The sequence below is a fragment of the Falco cherrug genome, chromosome 4, assembly GCF_023634085.1.
Source record: "Falco cherrug isolate bFalChe1 chromosome 4, bFalChe1.pri, whole genome shotgun sequence".
NCBI classification, from domain to species: Eukaryota; Metazoa; Chordata; class Aves; order Falconiformes; family Falconidae; genus Falco; species Falco cherrug.
The window spans coordinates 46,895,399-46,920,429 of NC_073700.1; the positions used below are offsets into that span (position 1 = coordinate 46,895,399).

At 54.8% G+C, this 25,031-nt stretch overlaps 3 protein-coding genes across 11 annotated transcripts; 1 reads left to right on the top strand and 2 right to left on the bottom strand.

Annotated features, from left to right (window-relative positions):
• Positions 1-282: 282 nt before the first annotated feature.
• LOC102050494 (uncharacterized) lies at positions 283-13,480 on the bottom strand. Of its 7 annotated transcripts, none has more exons than XM_027798522.2 (9): positions 13,401-13,480; positions 13,240-13,298; positions 12,033-12,109; positions 11,312-11,407; positions 9,076-9,215; positions 7,747-8,014; positions 2,637-2,818; positions 2,015-2,073; positions 283-1,206 (listed from the first exon to the last, which is right to left on the bottom strand). In XM_027798522.2, the coding sequence occupies exons 3-9, from the start codon at positions 12,100-12,102 to the stop codon at positions 1,056-1,058; spliced, it is 966 nt and encodes a 321-aa protein (XP_027654323.1). In that variant the 5' UTR covers positions 12,103-12,109; positions 13,240-13,298; positions 13,401-13,480; the 3' UTR covers positions 283-1,055. The 7 variants fall into 7 exon arrangements, 6 of the variants coding, with proteins under 6 accessions (XP_027654323.1, XP_055564362.1, XP_027654318.1 ...); XM_055708387.1 differs by having other exon boundaries at positions 12,033-12,103; positions 13,401-13,471; XM_027798517.2 differs by lacking the exon at positions 13,401-13,480 and having other exon boundaries at positions 12,580-13,298.
• On the bottom strand, positions 13,302-16,046 carry POLE4 (DNA polymerase epsilon 4, accessory subunit). The gene is made up of 4 exons (XM_055708389.1): positions 15,814-16,046; positions 14,425-14,509; positions 14,101-14,142; positions 13,302-13,763 (listed from the first exon to the last, which is right to left on the bottom strand). The coding sequence occupies exons 1-4, from the start codon at positions 16,012-16,014 to the stop codon at positions 13,750-13,752; spliced, it is 342 nt and encodes a 113-aa protein (XP_055564364.1). The 5' UTR covers positions 16,015-16,046; the 3' UTR covers positions 13,302-13,749.
• A 1,238-nt stretch (positions 16,047-17,284) lies between these two features.
• On the top strand, positions 17,285-24,935 carry PRAM1 (PML-RARA regulated adaptor molecule 1). Of its 3 annotated transcripts, none has more exons than XM_055708380.1 (10): positions 17,285-17,957; positions 19,658-20,348; positions 21,179-21,248; positions 21,588-21,700; positions 21,997-22,066; positions 22,347-22,440; positions 22,725-22,887; positions 23,510-23,543; positions 24,114-24,148; positions 24,646-24,935. In XM_055708380.1, the coding sequence occupies exons 1-10, from the start codon at positions 17,955-17,957 to the stop codon at positions 24,648-24,650; spliced, it is 1,278 nt and encodes a 425-aa protein (XP_055564355.1). In that variant the 5' UTR covers positions 17,285-17,954; the 3' UTR covers positions 24,651-24,935. The 3 variants fall into 3 exon arrangements, with proteins under 3 accessions (XP_055564355.1, XP_055564354.1, XP_055564353.1); XM_055708379.1 differs by lacking the exon at positions 24,646-24,935 and having other exon boundaries at positions 17,285-17,461; positions 17,781-17,957; positions 24,114-24,639; XM_055708378.1 differs by lacking the exon at positions 24,646-24,935 and having other exon boundaries at positions 24,114-24,639.
• Positions 24,936-25,031: the final 96 nt, after the last annotated feature.

Sequence of the window (25,031 nt, forward strand, 5' to 3'; positions counted from 1 at the left end):
CCACAGCGCTGCCAGTTCTTGGGCCGGGGCAATAACTCAGCAGCAGGAGGAACCAAACCGAAATTAAACTTTTTTTTTTCATTTAAAAAATAGCCGATTGGCTTCCTGGGCATTAAAAAGCATTTGCTGCCAATTCCTGAATGTTCAATATTAATGAAATGCCACAAGAACCCTACGGACTCCAGATGATGGGATAAAAGCCAGTTTTTTTGCTCTTGTTCCCCAATGACGGAGAAATCAGGTTGGTGAAGGCAGACGTGTTGACACAATGCACTTGTACACTTTACATTTAATATTTGTTTTAATGCCACACGACTTAATGGAAAAAAATAGCATTATACAATACCAGCCAGATAAAAAGAGCCAGAGTTAGCAAAGCCTGTTGGATCTCACAGGGAACAGGGAACCCTGCTGTGAATGAGGCTCAGAGGTACAAACTCTGTGAGAGGCTTGGCACAGAGACAGGATGGTGTGGGACCGGCACTGCACCAAAGCACTGCCAGGACAACGCGACAGGAGACAAGCTGAAGGCTCCTTGCCCAGTTGTGTATATAATTTATTCTAAGCCATTGCTTGGCGGGTGAAAGGGCTGTTCGTTATCCAGCCTAGGGAGGGAGGCAATGACAGCCTTGAGTTGATGGATGGAGGAAATTATTTGTATCCTCTGGATCCTTTCCTTCCTCTTCCCAGCACGCGGGTGTCCCACAGGATAACTGGGGCTGCCTGCAAAGGGACATGCCTGCCCTTTTCCCTCTCCTCTCCCACTCCGGCTCCACATTTTGTAAATGGGAGCAGCCGAGCCTGTGCCACCCCGCACACCACATCCCCCTGGAATGCCTGGGCAGATGGAGGGGGGGGGGGCATGGGGCTGCCCAGCTGAGCCCCAAGGAGCTGCGAATTGCCCACGATGTTTATTTTACAAGCTGTGAAACATTTTCTAGAGGGTTCATTTATACAAGTGCTGTTTAAAATAGCTTTTATTCAAAAAATACCCTTCTCTCATTTACATATACTACAGACAGTCTGGCAGGGGTCTTGCAGTAGCCCCAGGCCCGCTACCCCCTGCACTTGCACTGTCGGATGGCAACGACGGTGCGGACGCGGTCTCGGCGGCTCCAGAACGTGTGTACATCGTACTGGTGAGGGACGCAGCGGCTGGAGGCAGCTTCTGCCCACACCAGACATTTCTCTCTGCCTTGGGACTCCCTGCAGTTAGAGACAAACCCAGTACATCCCCGGCCCCCCACATCCCTGCGGGTCACCACCTGCAAAAAAGGGCAGATGCCCAGAGGCGGGTTGGGGGGGGAGAAGAGAGGCAGCTTTCTTCTGGCACATTTATTCCTTACTCATGGTGTAAAGTGCTGAACTGTCTCCTCCCTCTCTGCCTGTGCAAAGCAGGGATGATGACTTGCTTTGTGGTTTCGTTTGCTTCCCTTTGCATTCGCCACATTTTTGTGTCTGCAAGCAACGCAAAGTGCTGCCCCTCCGGGCCTGAAGCAACTGTCTGGACTCAGCCTGTCTCAGAGCATCCCCCTCCTCCTCCTCCTCCCACCCCACTGCATTGCCATCAGGAATGGCATATCCCAGGCTGGAGAAAGCCACTGTCAGGACCCTTCTGTGTCTGATATCACGGGGGGACCACATGCTCTATAACCAGCTGCCCAGTGGGCCAAATTTGGCATCCTCGCCAGCAGGTGAATCTTGATCCCTTGAAGCAGCAGAGCAGTGTGCGGTGGCAGCACCACTCCAAACGCTGCTCTGGTTCAGCTTTGTTCCTACACGGTTAGACAGAGCCCAGAGGGTGAGCTGTGGGTGTTACCCAAAACCCGCTCCTGTGGCATCCCCCCGGGTCCTGCCCTGGGAGCAGCAGATGCAGTCCTAGGGAGGAATGGGAACAGCCTCTGAATAGCAGATTGTGTGAGATAGATAGATAGATAGATAGATAGATATACATCTGCTAAACAGCAGATGTGCCCAGGAATGAGACCAGCCGGATCCTGGCAGCTGTGCTTACCTAAGCAGGCAGGGATCCCCCCAGGAGCAGCTGCCCAAGCACCTTCCCACATCAATTTCCTGCAAAGATTTGCAAAACAAAAGCATGAAAATCCCCTGCAGCACCTCACTGGGGACACACCAGGGGACCGCTCACCGCTCACCGTGCCCTCCACCCACCCTCCATCCTCAGGCTGAACGTACCCCCCTGAGAAAGGGCAGCAGCAAGGCAAAACTTGCAAGAAGAAGTACTTTGGGTAAGGAGCAGTACTTTGGGGGCACACCAGTATTTTTTGAGTCAGAGGTCCCTGTCTGCAAAGGTATGTTAAAGTAGAGAGCAGAGCCTCCACTGAAGGTGAGCTTAAGATACACTTAAAGATCAAAGAATTTTTTAAATAAGTATCTCACTGCTCCCTTAATTATTTTTTAAAGCAAGCCTCACCCCAAACAAAAGGCCATTTGTTACTTCACGGCACTGGTGCATACACAAATCAGTGGTGGTAAAATACATTTTATAGCATAAGATAATACAAATACGAGATTTTTACCACTAGTTTGTTGCCAGGGTGTGCTTAGCTCTCCAGGGTGAAGCTGCCCATGCCAGAGCATCCTCCAGAGAGGAGGCCAAGCCGCGGGAAACCAACCTTGAGCCGTTCCTCCCTGCGTCCTGCAGAGCTGTGCACGATTTCATAATAATATTCCACCTGGGAAACGCGATAGCATTTTTCCTTCATTTCACAGTTCTCCAGCATCTGAACCACCTCCCCACCTTGTGGGGTTTTGACTAGAGCAGCGCTGAACTTTGTGGGCATGCAGAAAAGTCCATCTGGAAGGAAATAAGAAAGAAATTTAATCTGGGGGTGCATCTATGGCTGCAGCATCTTCTCCGGGGGTCTGCCATGTGGCACAGACGCAGCATCAGGCTCCAGCATCCAGCACCCGGCGTGGGAAGTGCTGTTTTCTGTGTGAGGGTCCCCAGCTGGGAGTCTGGGGCTTATTCCTTCACCAGCTCAGGGACTCAGCAGTAGGTTTGGTTCCTCCATCTCAGTTTCAGACCAGAGGGCAAAGAGAGGTTATTCTGGGTGCAAATTGTGAGTCCCAGACCTGACCCTGTGAAAGCCCCATCTCTGGGGAGATGGCCTGAGCTATTACATGTTATCTTTGAGAAAAAAAGGTCTTTGAACATAAAATATTCATGGCAGCACTTTTTCCAGTGACATGCTCTCACACCAGGGAGCTGGGGAACATTATTTAACATTTACTCATTCGGCATTCAGGTTTGCGAGGGGGCCTGTGCCCCGCACAGGCTTCTCAGGTGCTGGAGCCGGTATCACCAGCTCTCTCCTGGAGGTGTATTCCCCTGGGCACCTCCAAGGATTTGCTTTGGGCTGGGCTCTCGGCTCTCCATGCAAGCAGATGAACCTGCCAGAGCTGGGATGGAGACAGCATCTCCCCGCATCAGCCCGCGTTATTCCGTCTGCCCTACCCACGCCGTGGGAAGGAGGAAGGGACAAGGGGGGAGGAAAGGGAAGGCAGGCGATGGCCCCGCTTCTGGGGCTGCAGGACCAAGTCCTGCTTTGCCTTTGCTTTCCCTATCCAAGCGTTAACTCAATGAAAAACGTGCAGCGCCAAAGCCCCGTTCTGTTTGGATGCGACAGCCCTAGCCTGGTTAAGGAAGCCACGCAGAGAGCAGGGCGAAGGGGGGCTTTGGGTGCACACACCAAAAGCCTGCACCTTTGCATTTCCCACCCATACCAGGACATGCTGTGACAGTGGCAGGTCCCTCTGGGCCAGGCAGGTCCTCAGGGACAGAAGCATCCCAGCAGTAACCCAAATCTAGCTGGAAGGAAACAGGCACAGGCTGACCTGCCTGGCTCAGTTTGAACACGTGCTGTGCAGAAAGAAACAGCTTCCCTAAGTCTCTCCAATTAAATTCGGGTTAAAATCTCTACTGCACGAGCTAGAGGAGGGGAAGAAGGATGGTTAAGTCAATGGTTAAGTCAGTCTTGGGTTTGGGTTCTAAACAGGACCTGGTCTCTCCCTGTCCCAGCCCTTGGGTGCGGATCCTTCAGGATTTGTGTTTGGTTCCTGGCTTTAAAATGGTCCTGAGAGTTTCCTGCTCACTCCCAGCTACTTCATCAGCTGCTGGACATTTCTTTGTTCCAGGATGGGGCTGTGTTTGCAGGGGAGGGAAAAGCATTTTCTGAAAGCAGACGTCTCTGGGATGCCTTAAGAGGAGGACACAAAATGACCACAGATTTCTGGAAGCCAGTATTTCTGGGTGAGATTTAAACATCCTCCTCCAGCCCTCTGGCTCCTCTGACATCGCCAGTCTTTAACAGGACACTGAAAGTGTCAGCCTGACTTTCCAAGGGAAAATCTAGAAGGAAAGTGCTGAGACCCAAGGGAGGGCAGAGGCAAAGCTGGGGCTGAGTCCACATTTCCCAGCCCTGGCCCATTATCACTGTGTGAGCCACCATCCATTAGCCACCCCGGGGGGGGGGGGGGGGACAACAGCATGGCCCAGCACCTTCTCCTCACCCGTCTGGGAAGTAAATGCTGATTCTCCCACCTCGGGAAAAAAGCACTTCACGCTGCCTAATTTTCTTTTCCACTTGCTGTGTGCCTGGCGGCGGGGTGACACAAGCTGCGGGAGCACTGGTGCCAGTGCCCAGCCGCTCTCTCTCGGAGGATGGCACACACAAGCAGAGCCCCTTGGGCTTTTTTATTTTCCCTGCCACCCACCCGGCTTCCCCAGCCCCTCTAGCTCAGGCCTCTTTGCTGTTTTCCACCTCAAGACTCCCACTGGTCTCTGTCCCTCTCTAGTGGCTGTTGTACAGCTGTGGCACCCCAGTTGCCGGGAAGGTTCTAAGGGGGCGGGTTTAGATGCAGAAATGCCAATAAAATGACATCAACAAAGTCCAGGAGAACTGATTTTATCAAGCGGTGCTGGAAAATCATTTTTTTTTGAATGAATTGTTCATTCAATGTCAATGAACCAATAAAAGGTGACTTTTCATTCTGATAAAAACAGATTGGTTCAACTTCACCGATGTGACTCTTCGGTTATTTGATGTGTGGACTCAAACAGCAGCACACCAGTTCAGGAGGAACCAGTTCAGCTTTATCCCACTAGAAGGTTTTGACCCGTCTGGAATGATTTAGTTTGGAGTGTTCATTTCTGATTAATTTCTGAAACATCAGTGTGGTTCACTGGAGCTGAGATAAAAGGGCATTTCACACTCCAGTGTTTCATGGTTGCTGTGTGGGCTGTTTCCAGTAGAGCTTTTACCATCAGGTTGTTCTTGCTTTGAGTGGAAGGGTTGGAGTGGAGACCCCCAAGGTCCCTCCCAGCCTGGGTCACATTGATTCTACGATCTCTGGTTAGAGGATGCTTTCCCCTAACACGAGGTGGTTGTATTTCCATCCTCACACCATGCACAGGGGCACAGAAATACCATTTCACCTGCGGATGTAAGGGCCTGGCAACGGAAGGCAAAAGAAAACCCAAATCCTGACAGGATAAAATACAATCCCATTCCCACCCAAAGGCAAAGAGGGTTTGTGTAGCAGACCCAAGGGTTGTTAGGTCACGCTCCGAGCTCTGATGTGGGTGCTGGTGACACAGAAGGGCTCGTCCCCATATTCCTGGAGGGAGGGGAGCTCTCCATCGTTCCCACACCTGCACTCCATCATTCCCACAGCTGCACTCCATCGTTCCCTCACCTGCACTGTAACTTGGATCAGAGCATTTCCCCACACTCCATCGTTCCCACACCTGCACTGTAGGCTGGATCAGAGCATTTCCCCACACTCCATCGTTCCCTCACCTGCACTGTAGGCTGGATCAGAGCATTTCCCCACACTCCATCGTTCCCTCACCTGCACTGTAGGCTGGATCAGAGCATTTCCCCACACTCCATCGTTCCCTCACCTGCACTGTAGGCTGGATCAGAGCATTTCCCCACACTCCATCGTTCCCTCACCTGCACTGTAGGCTGGATCAGAGCATTTCCCCACACTCCATCGTTCCCTCACCTGCACTGTAGGCTGGATCAGAGCATTTCCCCACACTCCATCGTTCCCTCACCTGCACTGTAGGCTGGATCAGAGCATTTCCCCACACTCCATCGTTCCCTCACCTGCACTGTAACTTGGATCAGAGCATTTCCCCACACTCCATCGTTCCCTCACCTGCACTGTAACTTGGATCAGAGCATTTCCCCACACTCCATCGTTCCCTCACCTGCACTGTAACTTGGATCAGAGCATTTCCCCACACTCCATCGTTCCCTCACCTGCACTGTAACTTGGATCAGAGCATTTCCCCACACTCCATCGTTCCCTCACCTGCACTGTAACTTGGATCAGAGCATTTCCCCACACTCCATCGTTCCCTCACCTGCACTGTAGGCTGGATCAGAGCATTTCCCCACACTCCATCGTTCCCTCACCTGCACTGTAGGCTGGATCAGAGCATTTCCCCACACTCCATCGTTCCCTCACCTGCACTGTAACTTGGATCAGAGCATTTCCCCACACTCCATCGTTCCCTCACCTGCACTGTAACTTGGATCAGAGCATTTCCCCACACTCCATCGTTCCCTCACCTGCACTGTAACTTGGATCAGAGCATTTCCCCACACTCCATCGTTCCCTCACCTGCACTGTAGGCTGGATCAGAGCATTTCCCCACACTCCATCGTTCCCTCACCTGCACTGTAGGCTGGATCAGAGCATTTCCCCACACTCCATCGTTCCCTCACCTGCACTGTAACTTGGATCAGAGCATTTCCCCACACTCCATCGTTCCCTCACCTGCACTGTAACTTGGATCAGAGCATTTCCCCACACTCCATCGTTCCCTCACCTGCACTGTAACTTGGATCAGAGCATTTCCCCACACTCCATCGTTCCCTCACCTGCACTGTAACTTGGATCAGAGCATTTCCCCACACTCCATCGTTCCCTCACCTGCACTGTAACTTGGATCAGAGCATTTCCCCACACTCCATCGTTCCCTCACCTGCACTGTAACTTGGATCAGAGCATTTCCCCACACTCCATCGTTCCCTCACCTGCACTGTAACTTGGATCAGAGCATTTCCCCACACTCCATCGTTCCCTCACCTGCACTGTAACTTGGATCAGAGCATTTCCCCACACTCCATCGTTCCCTCACCTGCACTGTAGGCTGGATCAGAGCATTTCCCCACACTCCATCGTTCCCTCACCTGCACTGTAGGCTGGATCAGAGCATTTCCCCACACTCCATCGTTCCCTCACCTGCACTGTAACTTGGATCAGAGCATTTCCCCACACTCCATCGTTCCCTCACCTGCACTGTAACTTGGATCAGAGCATTTCCCCACACTCCATCGTTCCCTCACCTGCACTGTAACTTGGATCAGAGCATTTCCCCACACTCCATCGTTCCCTCACCTGCACTGTAACTTGGATCAGAGCATTTCCCCACACTCCATCGTTCCCTCACCTGCACTGTAACTTGGATCAGAGCATTTCCCCACACTCCATCGTTCCCTCACCTGCACTGTAACTTGGATCAGAGCATTTCCCCACACTCCATCGTTCCCTCACCTGCACTGTAACTTGGATCAGAGCATTTCCCCACACTCCATCGTTCCCTCACCTGCACTGTAACTTGGATCAGAGCATTTCCCCACACTCCATCGTTCCCACACCTGCACTGTAACTTGGATCAGAGCATTTCCCCACACTCCATCATTCCCATACCTGCACTGTAGGCTGGATCAGAGCATTTCCCCACATCGATCGTGACTTCCCAGGGAGAGTCTGGAAAGAAGGTTTTCACAGCTGGGAGGCGAAGACATTCCTCAGGGCACATGCTGCAGTGACAGCCGTCGACCACCTCTACCTCCCGAACACCTTCCAAGAGCAGGAGTCGCTCCATGTGCACGTGGGTGGGCTCGCAGCAGGAACCCCCAGGGCAGGATCGTGGGGCTCCCGGCCGCAGCAGTGAGTTGGGGTGCCTGACCTGCAGCTGCACAGAAGAGCACAAGTGGCATATACACTGGTAAAAACATGCCACAACCTCCAGCATCAGCTCCTGGGTGAAAACCCCTTCTGATCTAGAACTGACTCAGCTTTTACTCCTTCCTCCCCACACGGCAGCGCAGCGGTGCTGCCCTTCCCAGCGACACACCAGAGACTGTTTATTCCCTAAACCCCTGCTACAATCAGTTGAACTGTTCTGGCTAAACAGTCCTCGTTCCACCCCAGGCTCCTGATCGGAGGGGTCAGCATGACGACAGCTCTGAGGAACAAACGTGCGCCTTGCCTGCCTGGAAGACATTGCACCAGTGGTGACAACAGTGGGACAAGTGGCAACAACATTTTTCAGTTACAGTCCCCCAGGTGAACACTCACAGGACACACACGTGCAGCACCCTGCAGAGCTTGTTTTCATTCCCTCTCCAGGTTTAGTTATCCTGGTGGAGATGGGACTTCAAGCAATGTCAGCTCTCCCAGGATAAAAGCATCGCAACCTGCGCATAGCCACGTCCCCAGGTGCACAGGCTCCTTCTAGTCCCTCCCAGCAGTGACACAGGGGACGTGATAACGGAAAGACATAAGCACCCCGAAGGCCAGATACTCATCAGAAAATCACAGATCCTGCCAGTTTTGTTCAGCCAGGCAGAAAAATGCCTCCAACCTTTCTACATACAGGACACCAGCTCTCACATACAGCAGATGTGGCTGAAAGAGTTGGTCCTGCTGCTGGGCTGGTAGAGGACAGAAATGCACTTGGATGCTGCCTGGAGCAGCTGGGTAAGTGCTGTAATAGCCCTTCAGCTCAATTCTGGCCCTTCCTCTGACACAAGGCATCCAGTACTGGATAGTTTCCATTTGTCTAGCCTGAATAATCCACTGCTTGCTGGCTAACAAGGACAAGAGGCTCAGTGATGGGTTTTCTGCAATGCAGAAGCCCAAACCAGGTATTTTAAAACACGTATAAAATCACAACCCCAGGCAGCAGTGTATGACATTCACCCAGACCCAACTGCTCCTGCCATGGGGATGACACAAACATACTTTTCTCACCTTCTTGCTTCGAAGGAAATCAAGCATGGAAGAGTGTCTGGAGAGCTCCAGGAGGCTGGGGTTGAGGGAGCTGATCTGCTGGGATGAGCAGCTGGACCGGCACTTTCCAACGTCCACGCTGACAGGACTGCCAGAGACATCTGTGGGACATGAGATTAACAAAACGATTACTCCTCCCTAATTGTGTGATGCTGGGGAGGCCCAAGCTGAAACCAGGGCCAAGTACAACACAAATACTGAATAAAAATACAGGGTCCACCCCTGGGAATTCTGCCTGGGAAAGAGATTCCTTCAGCCTGAGCACCTGTGGAAATCCCAGAGGGAAAGCTAGTGCTGCAGACACCACTACTGCACTTGCAGATCAGAAGTAAAACATTTCATAACAGACTGGTAAGTGTTCTACAGAATATAAAGAATGCAATTAAATCTACCCTAGGAAACCATCAATTTAACTTTTTTTAGTGAGCTCGTGAAGGGTGGGGTGAGAATAGATGAATACATTGATTAGCAAAAGGAAAATGCAAATGCTCAGCTGTCACTGAACTGCAGACCTTGAAGGTACTGGACAAGCCTGAGCACCCAGCGGGTTCAGGGTGGATCCAGGACAGAAAGAGAAAGAGAAACCCAGCTCTCCTCGCCCAAAGGAACCTCTTTGTGGGGCTGCTTGAGCTGAAAACGAACCTGCACTCCCCCACCCCACCCCCAAATTCCCATCTCACAGCTCCCCAAAGCTGCGGCACTGCCACATTAGCCCTGCGGGCAGAGGATGGGAAGGTGGGAATGGGAGACAGGACCGTGACATCCAGGTTTAGATTGGTTTATTCTGCTGTATTTTGAGTTTGCAAAATATCGTGGTTATTGGCTGATGGCTGTTTCTTCTGGAAATCCTTCTAAAATGAGCTATTCTTCCCCAACAGTACCGTCCATGCTCAAAGGACTGACTGATGTAAAACCTCCTTTTATCGTATAACAGGGAAGAATATTGGCCTTAAAAGTGCCCATTGAGTAGTTCAGCACCACTATAATTCATCTGCTTTCACCTGGTGGAGTTGCAGACCCAGTGTGGGCCCCAAAACTTTGATTTCGCATTGATTTCAAACCTCATCTTCAGTGTCAGTGCGAGAGGCAGCCCCCATCACCATGCTGCGCAACACCAGGGAGTATGTAGGGACACCAGGAAGTGTAGGGACGTTCTAAACTCAGACATGGGTTGTAGCCGCCGCTAGCTGCCCCAGGATTGCTTTGCCCAGGGAAACAAGTGAGCAGCAAGCCAGGTAGCAATTTGCAGCGTATCAGCCATTCCCAGGTGGTGATCCCTGTGAATGCTCCACTGGTCACTTTGCAAAGGACACTTGCCAGCTGGAGACACTGGTAACCCCTGCCCTCCCATCCCCGCAGCAATACAGGCTGTGTTTATTATTTTTATCGCTATCTATTCCTACTTTTACTATTTTCATCATTATTTACTCTTGGGAAGTTGTCTCCTCTGGAGATGATGAGCTGTCATTGCTCGTGACAGTTCTTAATTTGGATACGATCATTTTATAATTCCTACTGTTCACACAAGAACCTGATATTTTGTAAACAACAAAAGCTAAATATGTGCAAATACTGCTCTCGTGCACTGAGCCTAAGAAACCTCAGACTTTCAGCTATACAGTTTAAAGCCATTTTCACATATCGGTGCTAAAAACAGCTGAAGCTCATCTTATGTAGCCTTACTGCCGCTACAAGGGGAACCGAGACCAGAGGCTAGTCCTGAAGGCCACAGATTTTTTTTTTTTTTTCTGGTGAACAAACGGAGCTATTTTCTACTTTCTCTGCACGGTAAAGTCGGGTTGCCCTACCGTCTTGCTGACAGCCCTTCCAACGTTAATCCTGGGAAGCAAAAGCCTGCAGTAGTCCTGAATTTATGCAGTGCCAAACGGAGGCGAACACAGACTACAAACATAACCCCCCTGCCAGCACACCGGTACAGAAAATGCAACCTCCTTTCTGCAGGCGCACAGACCTAGGGGCCAGGCTGCCCGTCAGTCCCTATGCTACCAAAAAATGCTTGAAGCGTTGGGATTATCTGGGTGACGAGTCCTCATGGTATTTTCCTGTCCTTAATCCCCTGAGGGAGAAGTCACTAGGATAATTTCAACATAAAAGGAATACGGGAGGGATGATGAGCAGGATGTGAGTGGGGAAGGTTAAAGGATGCAGGTTTCTTGGGGGCAAAGGGGGGACTCACCATGCCCAACGTGGAGGAAATGGCTCTGCCTCCTGCAGCAGCCCCTCTCTGCAAACAGGTTCCCTTGCTCGTCCCCTCTGCCGTCAGCATCGACACCTGCGGTCACAAACCACCGAGCCCAGTGTCACCCCAGTTGTAACTCACCACCTTTCCTGCTGGAGCGGAGAGGAGGCGCTGAGCACCAAGCACCAGTCTCCAGCCACCTGCTGTCCTGAACCAAACTGCTCCAGTATAAGGGAGAGATTTAGAGTCCTTATAAAGGGACATGACCCATTTGACCTCTCAGACCTGGCTAAACACCTAGCTGCTTAATTACTCCAAGAAAACGTTGTGGTTAGCGGTGTTTTATCTTAGGACATCAGTCCCCTGCTCTCTGCTACTTCCACATTACTGCAACGGGAGCTCGGGTAAGAGGAGCGATCACACACAGCACAGAGCAGCTCAAGGGCACTGAACTCCCCAAAGATTTCTGCACAGCAGCTTCCCCCGAGACAAACCCCGCATCATCAAACATAAAAAACCTGTTTGCTGAGTGCAGACAACCCTCGGTGCTGCTTACAGCGAAGAACTGCAGAAAGCACACACCATGTCTGTACAGAAGCATCAGATAGGAATGAAGCCCGTGCACAGCCATGCACTACACACCCACACGAGCACTTTTCTCTCCTATGAAAGAGGCCAAAGCAGCATTGAAGACAACGAGAGGGAAAAAGGAACTTACTGGCAAAGATAGGAGCACGCAAGAGCCCAGCAAAGAAGACGAAGAAGACGACAGCTAGTGGGTCCTGCATACTGCACCTTGGGAGACACAAAAAGACCTCCAGTATCTCTGATACTAATACCAGGTCCTCCTTCAGCGGGCCACCAGGTGAAGGGCTCAGCGACAAACCGGTTCACATATAGCCAGCAAATGTCTTCAGATTGCGATCTGAGCAAACACCTAAGCAGCCTGAGCAGTGATGGCATCCTCCCACAACATGTCTACAGGGATCAGACCTCCAGCAAACTTCAAAGCGTTTCTTGAGAGCTTTTGCTCCCAGCCTGGGGAAGCTCCCAGGGGGTCTTTGTTCTTCCCACCACTTTCAAACTAATTCAGTTTGGAGTCACTTTTAAGTCCCCTCATTTGAAAGGAACCTTCATCCTTCAAACTCATTCATTGCATTCAATGGCCTTTTTATCTAGGGACAGCCCCCTTTTGTTGCCCTCGGGACACTAAAGCTGAAACAAAGCTGGCTCTTTGATAAAGATGACAACAGGGTAGGACTCACACCAGCAATGTCGGCATATTCCCCACAACCACACCGAGACGGAGAGGCTGCTGCTCTGTTTTTGCTTCTTTTCAATGTGACTTGAGTCCTGGAGCCAAGAGGAACCATCTTTCCTTCTAGCTTGTCAAATACACGCAGGGAAGTGCTAGCCCCCCCACCAAAATCCTGGAAACAGCAGAGGCACAGATGGTGCTCGGGTGATGCAAGGGGCTCAGCTGTGCCTGCCGAGGGCAGCGGGATGTCCTGGATGCTTGCTGCCCATGCCTCTGAATTACAGAAGTGAGGATCTCTGCACCACCTTGGCCAAGTGCACGTGGCAGGGAACCGATCCAGTTCCCAGGGAAATTTTTTTGTTTTTTTGCCAGACTGAGGAATGAAAGTGCACAAGAGAACAGTGATGGCAGCATAAGGCACCTGACACCACTCTGGTATTTGAAATAGGGGTTTGGGTCGAGGCTGGGTGGTGGGTTTTTTTGGTTACAACTACTTACAGGTGCAGCAATCACAGAGATTTATGGAAGCTGTACACCCCTAGGAAAAAGCCTGGAGCTCATAGTTCCTGGAGGACAACAGGGCTTCACTGGGATAGATGCCTTGAGGACACAATTAGCGAAAGCAAAATGCTATTAGAAGGCATCCTTTCAAAACTATGCCATTTACCGCAGCGCTACAGGAACACCATCCCCTTCATCCCAGCAGCACAGGAGAAATCAGCACAGCTGTTCAACAAAAAAAATAATAAAAAATTTAATTGTGTTTGGCCAAGAAACAAACATATACAAAGAAAATACATTTCCATAAAAAAAAACATTTCACCATGCCTGGGCACCTGAGCCAAGCTACTCTCCATTCCGAGCTCTGTGGTGCTGCAGAGTACCTGGAGAGGCAGGGACAACTACTCCGAGCAACTGCCGTGTGACCTGGCCAAAGCTGGAGAGCAGTCTGCACCGTGGCGGCAGGGCACAGCTAAGTGACATACAAAATATTTATGAAAAAAAATCTGCCTTTTAAATAAAGAACTTACAACAACTTAAACTTTATACAAAATATTATGGTTGTCATTTCAGTGTCTCAATTCCAGGAACTATTTTCAAACTCTCAGTGTCCTGTTTTCCACTCCATGTCCATCTCCTCAGTTTCTTTCTCCAGAGAGCTCCATCTCTGTCCACCTCAGTCCAAAGTACCTAAAAATGGAAAAGGAAAAAAAAAAAAATTAGTCTCAGCAATTAGAAATGCAGTTATGTGGACAAATGAAACGTGTTTACAAGCTGCCAAAGGAATATGCAGTAACTTTTTTTCAAGTTTAAGCAAATCACATGCAAGTAAAACCAAATCTAGCTAAAAAGTATTGTATGTGTTTCAGGGTCCACTTGGATTTGTGTTTCACCGTTCAGAGAGGGGCATAACAAGTTACATCATTAAAGATGCGGAAACAGTGGCCTCTGCAGATGGTTAAGTTCTTTCTCTCCCAAAAAGATTACAGAAAATACTGAAACCAAGTGAAACCAAGTAGAAACTCACCTTCCAAAAAAGCAAATTCATCAATAGCTTCAATGGCATTATCTGCAAAGCAAATTGAAAACAATTAACATGGATAAACCAACTCCATATTTGCATGTGCATCTGAAATTACATCACAGTACAGCAATGGATTTCAAAGAGGTTTACTTGGCTTGGAGCCTGTGTGTGAAATTATTAGCATAATATTTGGTAGAAGAGAAGTTTTTCTCTCCCATCTTCAGAAAAAGAGAAGCACCTATGATTGCTTCATCCCACCGGGACAGGTGGGAAAATCCTCCATCACTGCAACACTTTGCTAAGGATAGCACAAAATATGCCTCATACCCAGGTCTTTTCTCTGCAGAGTTTTCCTTTTTCCTTGCTGAGCGTACACGTACGCATCCTTGGCTATGGTTTCAACAAACAACTCCTGCAAGGCAAAAAGAAGTGTTTCACACAGGGGATGAGAAAAGGAGGAGAGAACACCCTGAGGAAAGGTCCTGCACGACTTTGGCATGAAACCAGAACCTCCACCTTAAAATTTCCCCTTCCCAATAAATTGCTCTAAGAATAACAAATGCGATCGTCGGACAGCGGTGCACATGAGAAGCAACAGGAGAAGGCCCCGAGTGTGTCGCACACAGGGGGTTCCCTGCACAGGGCTGGGAGGCTGGCTGCACACCAGCTGCTCCCACGGCATCTTCTGAAGGAAGAAGGGTGCCCTATGCTCAGCTCAGGATGGAGCGGACTGAGCACAACCGGCATCCGTGCCACGCGGTGGGTGCTCAGCAGTGGGGAGCAGGTGCCCAGCAGCTGGTGGTGCCCAGTCACTGAAGCCCAGCAACCTGAGCCCAGCAGCAACTGGAATTCAGCACCAGCTGGTGCCCAGCAGCCTGAGCCCAGCACCAGCCAGTGGTACCCAGCACCAGCCAGTGGTGCCCAGCATTGGCCAGTGCCCAGCAGACAGTGCCCAGCACCAGCCGGTGGTGCCCAGCACCAGCCGGTGGTGCCCAGTCACTGAAGCCCAGCAGCAACTGGAGCTCAGCACCAGCCCAAGCCCAGCATCAGCTGGTGCCCAGCAGCCTAAGCCCAGCAGCTGGTGGTGCCCAGCAGATGGTGCCCCGCACCAGCCAGTGGTGCCCAGTCACTGAAGCCCAGCAACCCAAGCCCAGCACCAGCCCAAGCCCAGCACCAGCTGGTGCCCAGCAGCCTGAGCTCAGCACTAGCCGGTGGTACCCAGCACCAGCCAGTGGTACCCAGCAGCCACTGCCCAGCACCAGCCGGTGGCACCCAGCAGCCACTGCCCAGCAGCAGCCGGTGGCACCCAGCAGCCGGTGCCCAGCGCCACCCGGTGGTGCCCCGCAGCCCGAGCCCAGCCGCCGGCGCTGCCCCGCCGGTGCCCAGCCCTGGCCGCCGGGAGGTGCCGCAGAGCCGCACGGGGCCTCACACGGCGGCCGGGCCAGCCCAGCCCAGCCAGCGCCCCCGGCCCGCGCAGCGGGAGCCCCCCCGATGGAGGGCAGCCCCGTTACGGCCCCCCGGCGGGCCCCGGCCACCGCCGCCGGCCCCTCCCCGCCCTCCAGCCGGCGGGCCCGGCCCGGCAGGGGCTACCGTGCGCCTGGAGCGGGGCCCGCCGCGCCCTCCGGGCTAAGCCCCCGCCAAGCGCCGGTTCTAAGAGCGAAGCAGCGCCGCGGGCTGCGGCTCCCGGGGCTCCCGCAGGCCGCCGCCGCCCCTCACCGTGGCCCGCGCCAGGACGAAGACGGCCTCCTGGCTGGCCAGGCTGACGTCCGGGTCCGCCTTCACCAGCGCCTTCACCCGCGCCAGCGGCAGCCGCGCCAGGCGGGCCGGCCCCGGGCATGGCGGCCCCGCGCCCGCCGCCTCCTCCCCCGGGCCCGGCCCCGGCACCTCCGCGCCCGCCACCGGCCCGGCCGCCGCCATCCCGCCCCAGCGCCGCGCCTGCGCCGGGCCGCCGCGGGGAGGGGCCGGGCCGAGGGGGCCGCGGCGGAGCCTCCGCACGGCGGGGCCCGGGGCTGGCGGGGGTCGGGGGGCACCGCAGGAACGGCCCTGCCGCCCCCGTCCCACCCGCGGGCCCGGGGATCCCAGGACACCCTAGACGGCGCCCCCCGCCCGCAGACACGGCCCCGGGGCTCCCCGCCGGCCCCGTCCTTCCCCCGGCCGCCTGTGGGGACTCCCCGCCGCCCCGTGTGCCCCCGGCCCGGCTCTCGGCCGCCCTCTCCCCCCGAACAGGGCTCTGCCCCCCGCGCGGCAGCGACCCCCCCTCCATCCCCCCTCCAGCTGGTGGGATCAAACCCTCCGGTGCCCCCCGCCCCCCGCAGGACCCCCGGGCACCGCCACGCTTGGCCAAGGCGTCCCCGGCCCGGCCTTGCCCGTGTCCTCCGCAGGCAGCAGCCGCTGCGGGCACCACCGGGGGGACAGCCCCCCGCAGGGCTGGGGGACACGATGCTGGGGGGACACGGGGGGACAGCCCCCGCAGGGGTGGGGGACATGGGGGGGACACGGGGGGACAGCCCCCCGCAGGGCTGGGGGACACGATGCTGGGGTGACAGCCCCCGGCAGGGCTGGGGGGACACGCTGCTGGGGGGACATGGGGGGATAGCCCCCCGCAGGGCTGGGGGGACATGCCGCTGGGGGGACAGCCCCCTGCAGGAATGAGGGGACACACCAGCCCTCAGCAAGGCTGGGGGGACACGCTGTTGCTGGGGGGACATGGGGGGATAGCCCCCCGCAGGGCTGGGGGGACACGCTGCTGGGGGTTGAGGGGACACGCTGCTGATGGCACAGAGCCCTGCAGGGCTGGGGGACATGGGAGGACAGCCCCGCACAGGGCTGGGGGGACACGCTGCTGGGGGACACATGCTGCCATGGGGCTGGGACACCAGCACCCACCCGTCGCTGGGCAGAGCATCCCTGCCACGGCGCCTGGCCTGACCTCTCGGATCTCCCCCCGAGGTGACAAGCGGTGCCACCAGGACCTGCGGAGGCTTCCCTGCTTCCCAGCAGAGTTGGGCTTTGCCACGGGGCAAATACCAGCCAGGCTGGGGTACGCCGAAAGCCGTGCCCCCCACCGCTGCCCTCCCACGCTCCGGCGAAGCACCGTGTGTGCGGCCACGCTGGTTTTGCTGTGCAACCACCACAAGTTGCCTCCACCCTCTGTGGGTCCCACGGGGCTCTGAAGACCTGACCTGCGGCAGGGTCACGTTGGCCACTGGACCACAGGATGACAGACCAGTTGGGGTGGGAAGGGACCTCTGGAGACCACCCAGTCCAGCAGCTCTCCCAGAGTAGGCTGCACAGCCAGGCAGGGTTTGAACATCTCCAGAGAAGGAGATGCCACAGCCTCTCCCAGTGCTCCATCACCCTCAAGGTAAAGAAGTTCTTCCTCATCTTGAGATGGAACTTCTTGTGTCACAGTTTGTGCCCGTTGTGCCTTGTCTGGTCGCTGGACACCACTGAAACAGCCTGTCCCCGTCCTCCCGACGCTCACCCTTGACGCTTTTGATACTCCCCAAACCCCAGGCTCTTTTCTGGGTGACACTCTTTGGGGCAGCAGGGCTTAGTGGGCTCCAAGCTTCCCAACAGCGGCAGAGTCCAAGCTCATGGTGCACCAAGAGCTGCACCCCCTCCTCCTCCTCCTCCTCCTTCTCCTCCTCGTCCTCCTTGTCCTCATTCTGTTTTGTGGTCAGGCTACAGGGACTTCCTGGTGTTGCACGCAGCTTCTCACCGACCGTTAGGAAAGAGCTTCTGGTTTCAGAGGAGGGAGACTTCAGAGAGGCTCGCCTGGCACGGGTCCTGCTGGGGTACCACCGGTGGTCCTTAGAAAGGAGGTGAGCACGTAGGAAAGCATCCGCTGTTGGAAAATGGTGAGTAAGAACCTGGCTTGTGCTGGACCTGGGGACAGGGTGTGGGGTGTGAAGCCATGTCTCCTGCTTGGAAGGGCTTTGGCAGTGTCCTTGCGAGGGGCTGGGTCCTGCAAGGGTCTCCCTTGCTCCTCCTGGAAGACCAAGTCCTCTGGTACATCTGAGCTGGTTGGAGCTTCAGAGGTCTCTGACCAGTTCCTGGGCTCAGTGCAACACTTGCTGGGTGGATATAAACCTGTGTGAAAGAGGAGGAGGCCACCCGCTGCTGCTGCTGCTGCCTCCAGGAGAGCACCCACCAATGCAAAAATCCTGGAACTGATCCTGGTGGCAGCAGTGCTGTGTCCCACAGGGACACCTGAGGGCTCTGGGCACGTCCCAGCTGACGGAACGGCTCCAAAATTGATGGTTACAAACCTCTGAATCATTCGGGTACCAAAAATCCCAGCAGCATGTTTGAGACTCCGGAAAAAGCTGCTTTGTTATTGCTAGTTAGGTGAGAACCCCACTGCCTGGTGTACAGGAAACAGCAAATTGGTGGTGCTTTACCACAGGCTATGGTCAGAGTGCTGCATTTGCAGCATTTACTGGGGATATTGGGGTGAGTGCCCGGGGATGCAAGGGGAACTTGCACTTATTTAGGTATATATCCATTAGAGCGCTTATATCTAAAATTATTGCGCTAGCTTCTTTGCATACTAGCCCTTCTGTTGTGAAAGAAAAAAAAAATTACGCAAGCACAAACCCATACTGCAGTCCTAGAGGGAGGAGAACTTCACAAAGCCTATGGCTTGCCAAGGAGAAGCAGAGCAGCCAGCTCCGGTGCAAAGGGTCACTGTGGCCCAGGGACAAGGGGTGGGAGAAAGATCCCGGAGGGTAAGATGATCCCTCCCCTCCTGTAAGGTCCACCTGAGAAGCTTAGGAAGAATATAAATCCCCGCTACCTGAGCTTGGTGCCCTACCTCAAACCTGACACTCTTCTTCCAAAAGTCATTCAGCTTCCTCCTGGCAGCCTTTCTCTGGAGGCTTCAGAAAAAGGTGGGGTTTGGTCATTCGGGCAGACAGGGGCAGCTCTGCGCTGTGGGCAGCACGTCCCAGTTCACGTGTGCACGGTGTGAGCAGCGCAGGAAATGTGCTGGTCACGAAAGTAGGGCAGATCTGCTGCTGCTTGGCCGTTAGTTTTGCATGCAGGCTTTGGTAGGATGAGTTTCATCAGCGCCGTCCCAGGTTTTCCTCCAGGGAGGGATGCTGATGGCTCTGTGGGGTCTCCTCCACCAACTCCTGACCAGCTGCCCCGGGTTCACCATGGATTTCATGGGAACCAGGACCAGGGCAAGGCAGGTTGCTCCCATCTGAGCCCTGGGCAACCTCTAGATCTCAAATTCTGCCCTCAGGAGCTTTGCTACTAGTAGAGTATAATCCCTCATCCAAGCCCTCTGTTTTGTCCCTGGTGGTGAACGAAGGAGCATCAGGGCAAAAAATGGACTCCATGAAATGCCTCCTGGATGCCCTCATGGCGATGGGACTTGTTCCTGATCTGGTGCAGCCTGGTGTTGTTTTCTCAGACACGTTCTTTGAGCAAAGACCACATTTCATGGAGGAGGCTTAGTATAAAGCCATGTTGAAAAAATATTGCATTCCCCGGGGCGGGGCTGACTCCTTTTCCCCCACGGTGTTTTCACTAGAGCTTTTCTCAATGGTTGCAGACACACCTCGAGGAAAAAGAGGCCGTGGTGAGGCACCTGCGGGCGAAGCTCCAAGGGAACAGGAAAGACTCCCCCGAAGCGGGCAGGTGGCCGGAGAGTCGCTCTGCAGCATCCCCTGCGATGTCACTGGGACAGAGCCCAGTGCCAGGCTCCAAGGGCGAGCTGCCTCCAGAGCCCCCCTGGACAAGGAGGGTGGACTTCAGCAGGGCTCCTCCGTCTCACAGTAAAGGTCAGGGTGTGGGACAGCATTCGTCTCCTCGTTCCATCTGTGAGCCCCCGGGATGGACGGTGCGACTGAAGAAAGGGATTTCTCAGGATGCCAGCTTCCACTCAGCCCCTGCGAAGCCAGGAGGAGGAGATGCGTTGAACAAGGAGGTGGGAGCCACCTCCCATCCTCCCCAGAGAAACCCAGCTCAGCAGACATGGCCACTGGCCAAAGACAAGGGTGCTCCAGTGGTTCCTGCCAAAGGCATCGCTGCTGCAGCCCCCCTGGATGCTGCGGGAAGCTCCCGCAGGACGGGGCACCCAGCTGTGCCCCGCAGGAAGCCTTTGCCACACGTCAAGGTGCTGGGAGTGAGGCCGGCCAAGCCCAGGCGCCCTCCTGTTGTTGATCTGGAGAAGTTTGGTGTGGCTGCACATCCTGGGACACCCCTCTGTCCTGCCGTGGAGCCACCAAGGAGCACGCAGCTGGGTACGGACAGGCGCCTGCAGGTCCCCCGGGAAAGGAAAACCTCCCCAGTTAGAGCCTGGAGCTCTGGGAGATGGAAATAGTGGGGGAGCTGATGGAGAGGTGGAGGCTGGTAGTGCTGAAGGGGCTTTTATAGGCATAGCATGTGGAAATTACACCCCCACCCTGATTTGGTTAGTTTTGATAATTTTTAGGGCAAACTCCTGATTTTTAGGGCCTGGTGTATGATTGCACATTACTTGGTACACTAACCCAGCAGAGCTGCAATGTTGTACTGCGGATCTTCGTGCCAGCTGTTGGTTGATCTTGGTTGACCAGGCTGGTAACAACTACGAGGCTGGTGATAAAAATAACGGGATCTTAGCAGAGATGTAGACGTGCCGGCCATCATACAGGGTACAGCAGCGTGTTCTGGCTGATGGAGATGCACATGGAGATACCCAGGGCTTGCCCTGATTGTGGTACAGGTCTGGAGTTTTGGGTTTTCAGCACGTTCAAAATACCCATTTTGGCCTCTTCCCCTCTCCTTTTGTCACTGGTCCAGGGAGAAAGTAACATTAGGGATGTAGCAATGGGAAAATAGATATTAAAGGTCCCCAGTGAGTTCCCTGATGGGCTGTGCCCCAGTGTGCTGAGAGGGAAGAAAATCTCCAGCTGGGCCATGGAGTAAAAACTCCTCACTGGATCCAGCTGTGCAGTCAGTTTTATGTCTCCGCATCCCTCTGCACTAAATCTAGCCCAGGGTGGCTCTGACCTCAGAGTGGGTGATGGAGTTGAGGAGAAAATGTGAAATAATCCCTCACTGCTCTCTTCCATTCCTCTTTTTACCATAGGTAAAAAAAGAGGGTACGTTACATCAGCCCTGATGCAGTTCCCACCGCAGGATGCTCCGAGTGTAACGGGGTAAGGACCAAGGCAGCACTTTTTTTCCAGGTGGCTTCCAGGCTGTCCCAACCCGGTGGAAAAGGCACAAGAGGGGACAGCAAGAGGGTCCCAGAATTGCAGAATGGTCAGGGTCAGAAGGGACACGTGTCTGGCTGCTGCCATCCTGCACGCCAGGCTGCTGTGCCACAGTGCTGAGCCCTGTGAGGAGCTGCTGTCCCGCTCTGTCCCACACCTGGGGCCAACCCACCGGTGGCCCAACTGCCTGTTGCCCCCCGTCCTGGCAGCCTCAATGCTGCCCTTGGCCCCCGGTGCTGTTGATGCAACAGGGCTTGCTAATTGCTGTCTGCCTTGTCGCAGGGATGAAGATGAGCTGTACGATGATGTAGAGCCCGCTGGGCTGCTTGGGAGAGGCAAAGGCTTTCAGCTGTCCCCCATATCCCAGCCACCAGTGTATCGCCACCCCGGAGAAGGTGGGTACAGGAGGGCTGGGATTCTGGCTGGGGTGAGCTCAGAGAGCCTCGAGGTGCTGATGACACTGAGCCTACACTGAGCCCGCTGCTGCCATGCACGGGAGGGAGATGGGTTTCTCTGCTGCCTTGTAAATGGGCATGGGAAACCCTGATCCCCACCCCCCCCACACACGCTCAGGGGGCAAACTCAAGCTTTGGGGCCAGGAGGAGAAAGCTTTTGCTGCTGTTTCAGTCTTGTGTCTGGTCTCAGCGGGTGTCTACACCTTATAGCAACCTCACAGCAGCTTCTGTCCCAGGGTTTGGTTTTACAGGTGGAGATGCCGGTCAAGCTTCTAACAGTGTTGCCTTGCTGGCAGCTGCGCAGAGGTAACGGGGGTTTTTACTCTTTCTAAGGGTCCCAAAATGGCCAGGGCTCCTTCCTGCTTTGAAAAAGCTGGTGGTTTAATGGTTTCTGCTGGGCTCGTGATAGAAATGTCCATGGTGAAGAGCACAAGCAGCAGGTTTAAACCTGGCCCGAGAGCCCCAGCAGCCCCCAGAGCTGGTGCAGGAGAACTGATGGGGCAGCAGCCCTGGGGGGAGAAGGGGAAGGGGGGCAGCAGCGCGTGGCATCATCTGAGTTTTCCCATGACTCACAACGACCCTGCAGAGAAGCCCAGGTCTCCCGGAAAATGAAGCCGATGACGCTCAAGGACTGCAAGAAGGAAGAGAAGGCGGACAGGGAGTTTCAGAAGAAATTCAAGGTGAGCAGCGATGAGCAAATTGCTTCCCCTTCCAAGCTCCCCCTCGTCTCCTGAGAAGGGTGCAGTGCACTGGCAGGGAAGAGCTGTGCTCTGCGGAGACCAGCCCATACCCAGGTCACATCTGCCCTGTTCCCCACTGCAACACCCCCAGATCAAACCAGTCCCCAGGACCATCGGGCTGGAGAGGGATCTGTTTCTTCCGAGAAGGGCGAGTGGTGGGAGCTGCCTGGCTCACGCTCCCCTGGGGCAGCCGCTGAGCTGCAGCGCTGCTGTTTGTGTTCCAGTTCGAAGGAAACATCAACGTCCTGACTCGGATGATGGTCGACCCCGCAGCAACAGAGAAGAGGGGTGGAGGGAAGAACCTGCCACTGCGACGAGGAGAAATTCTTGATGTCATTCAGTTTACAAATCAGGAGCAAATCCTCTGCCGAAACAGCCAGAGGAGGTGTAAGTCTTGGGGGGGGGGCTGAGGCTTTGCCCACAGGGGGGATCACAGCACACAGAGTTTTGGGATCGAGTTTCTACCCCGGTAGACAGCAGGAGACATCCCCTTGCTGTTCAGAGGGACCTGACTTACCCTGGGTCTCAAATATTCCTACTGCTCCTTGCCCAAATGTCCTGCTTTTCCTCCTGCTTGGCACCCACCGTTTAGCTGTTCGCTGGCCTGGTCGTCTCCCTCTGCTCAAAGCCTCTGCGGGTCCCGGAGCCCCTCAGCCACCAGCTCAGCAGGGTTTGCCGCAGGCACGGAGCCCACAAGCCACGTTTGCCCCGAAGGATGCTCCGGTGAAACGGGCTGCAGATCCCCTAGGCAGAGAGATGGGGATCGGGCTCTTCCCACTCAGCTGCCGCCCAGCCTGGCAGGCTCTTTCCCTGCCTTGCCCCCCGCAGGTTCCTCCCAAGGGTCCAGCTCGCCTTCCCGGAGCTGAGCTCCTGCTTTGCTCGCAGCTCTCCCTGGGGATGAGCTGCTGCTGAACCTGCCTGTCCTGGGCAGGGGCGGGTGCTGGGGTGAGACCCCATTTGTGTCTCAGCTCCTGGCACGACCCGACGTGCTTCTCCTCTTCTGTTGCAGATGGGTACGTGCCCCGGGCTGTGATGCTACACCTGTGAGTACCCCTTCCCTGGCCCCTTCCCCCCAACTCCGTGAGCTGTAGCAATTCCCCAGCAAGTGCATGGCACTGAACCGACCCTGGCCATTGAGTGCCACCTCAAAACCATCCAGCCAAGGCACTGACCACCAGCTAGTTACCCTGGGCTTGGGATCTGCCATTTCTGGTGTCAGGAATGGTTCTGGCACTGGGGGCAACATCCTGGGGCACTGCGACCACTCCCCACGCTGCGGACCCTCACGTGGGACCTGCCCAGACACTGCTCAGATGCTGCTGGTGGCACAGCAGGAGGGGCCAGCACTTGCCCCTCCGCACGGCTGGGTCTGTGGCTCCTGGCAGCCTGGGGTGGGCTACTGTCACAGCCAGAGCCACGGTCACCCCACACCAAGGGATCCCATCTCCATGGGGAGAGCGTGAGGCTGGGAGGCAGCGGGCAGGGCTGCGCGGTGGATGCTGGAGGAGAGATGACAGATGCAGCAGCAGGAGCTGGCCCTTGTCTCGGCGTCAGGGGGTGGTGGAGACATAGGAGACCAGACTGCTCACAATAACCCGTCTTTTTCCTCACAGGGACGCTGACATCTACGATGATGTTGAGATTTATGGTAGGTGCAGAGGGAACTGCTGCCAAAGCCCCTTCACCAAGCACCGGGCACTGCTGCCTGGCATGGGCAGGCACCAGTGACCCCCACACCAGCACCAGGGCCTCCCCTCCTGCCCCCTTGCCACTTCCCTGCCTTCCCTCTCTCCTTTCCCTCTCTGGGATTCTTCTCCAACTCTCTGGGACATCTCTTCCTTGCTCTCAGCTCCCCACAGGTCCTCATGTTCCTCCATTCCCAATTCTGTGGACTTCTCCGTACCCCTTCCCTTCTCAGCTTGCTCTGTCCACTTGCCGCCAGCCCCAGGGACCTTCGATGTCCTTTGAGATGTCTCTGGTCCCCCAGGCAACTCGGGGTGCCTTTTCCGGAGCAGTTGCTCACTCCCAGCTTGCAAATTCCATCCCCTGGCTCAGAGATAGCTCTGAAGATGGGTCTGGATAGAAACAACTGTATTTTAGCTGTGCAGGAGAGCAAACATTTTATCTAATTCTGCTGCCTGGCAGGTTGAGCGATCCATGCTAAAGCCGAAGGCACAAGACAGCATCAACAGAGGCCTCCCCAAGGGCTGAAACACAAGCAGCGCTGCATGTCAGCTCCTGCTTTGGAAGGAGTTCTGCTCCCTCTGAAAAAGCCTGCAAAAGCCGCCGTGTCCCTGCTGAAACAGCAGTGAGGCCGTTCAGCGCACTGGGGCTGCAGGGGTCCTGTCCCACAGGGGCAGGGGTTCACAGAGATCCTGGGGTCACACCTTCTCCCTGGCTTTGTTTTGCCTGTGTAAAATATGGCAGTGGTTTGAGAGGGTTTCATGGTCTTTTTTTTTTGGTTGGGGGGTAAAATCTGGGCCAGAGAGGTTTTAATTCAGAGAGGTTTCAATATTTTCCCATTCCCAGAG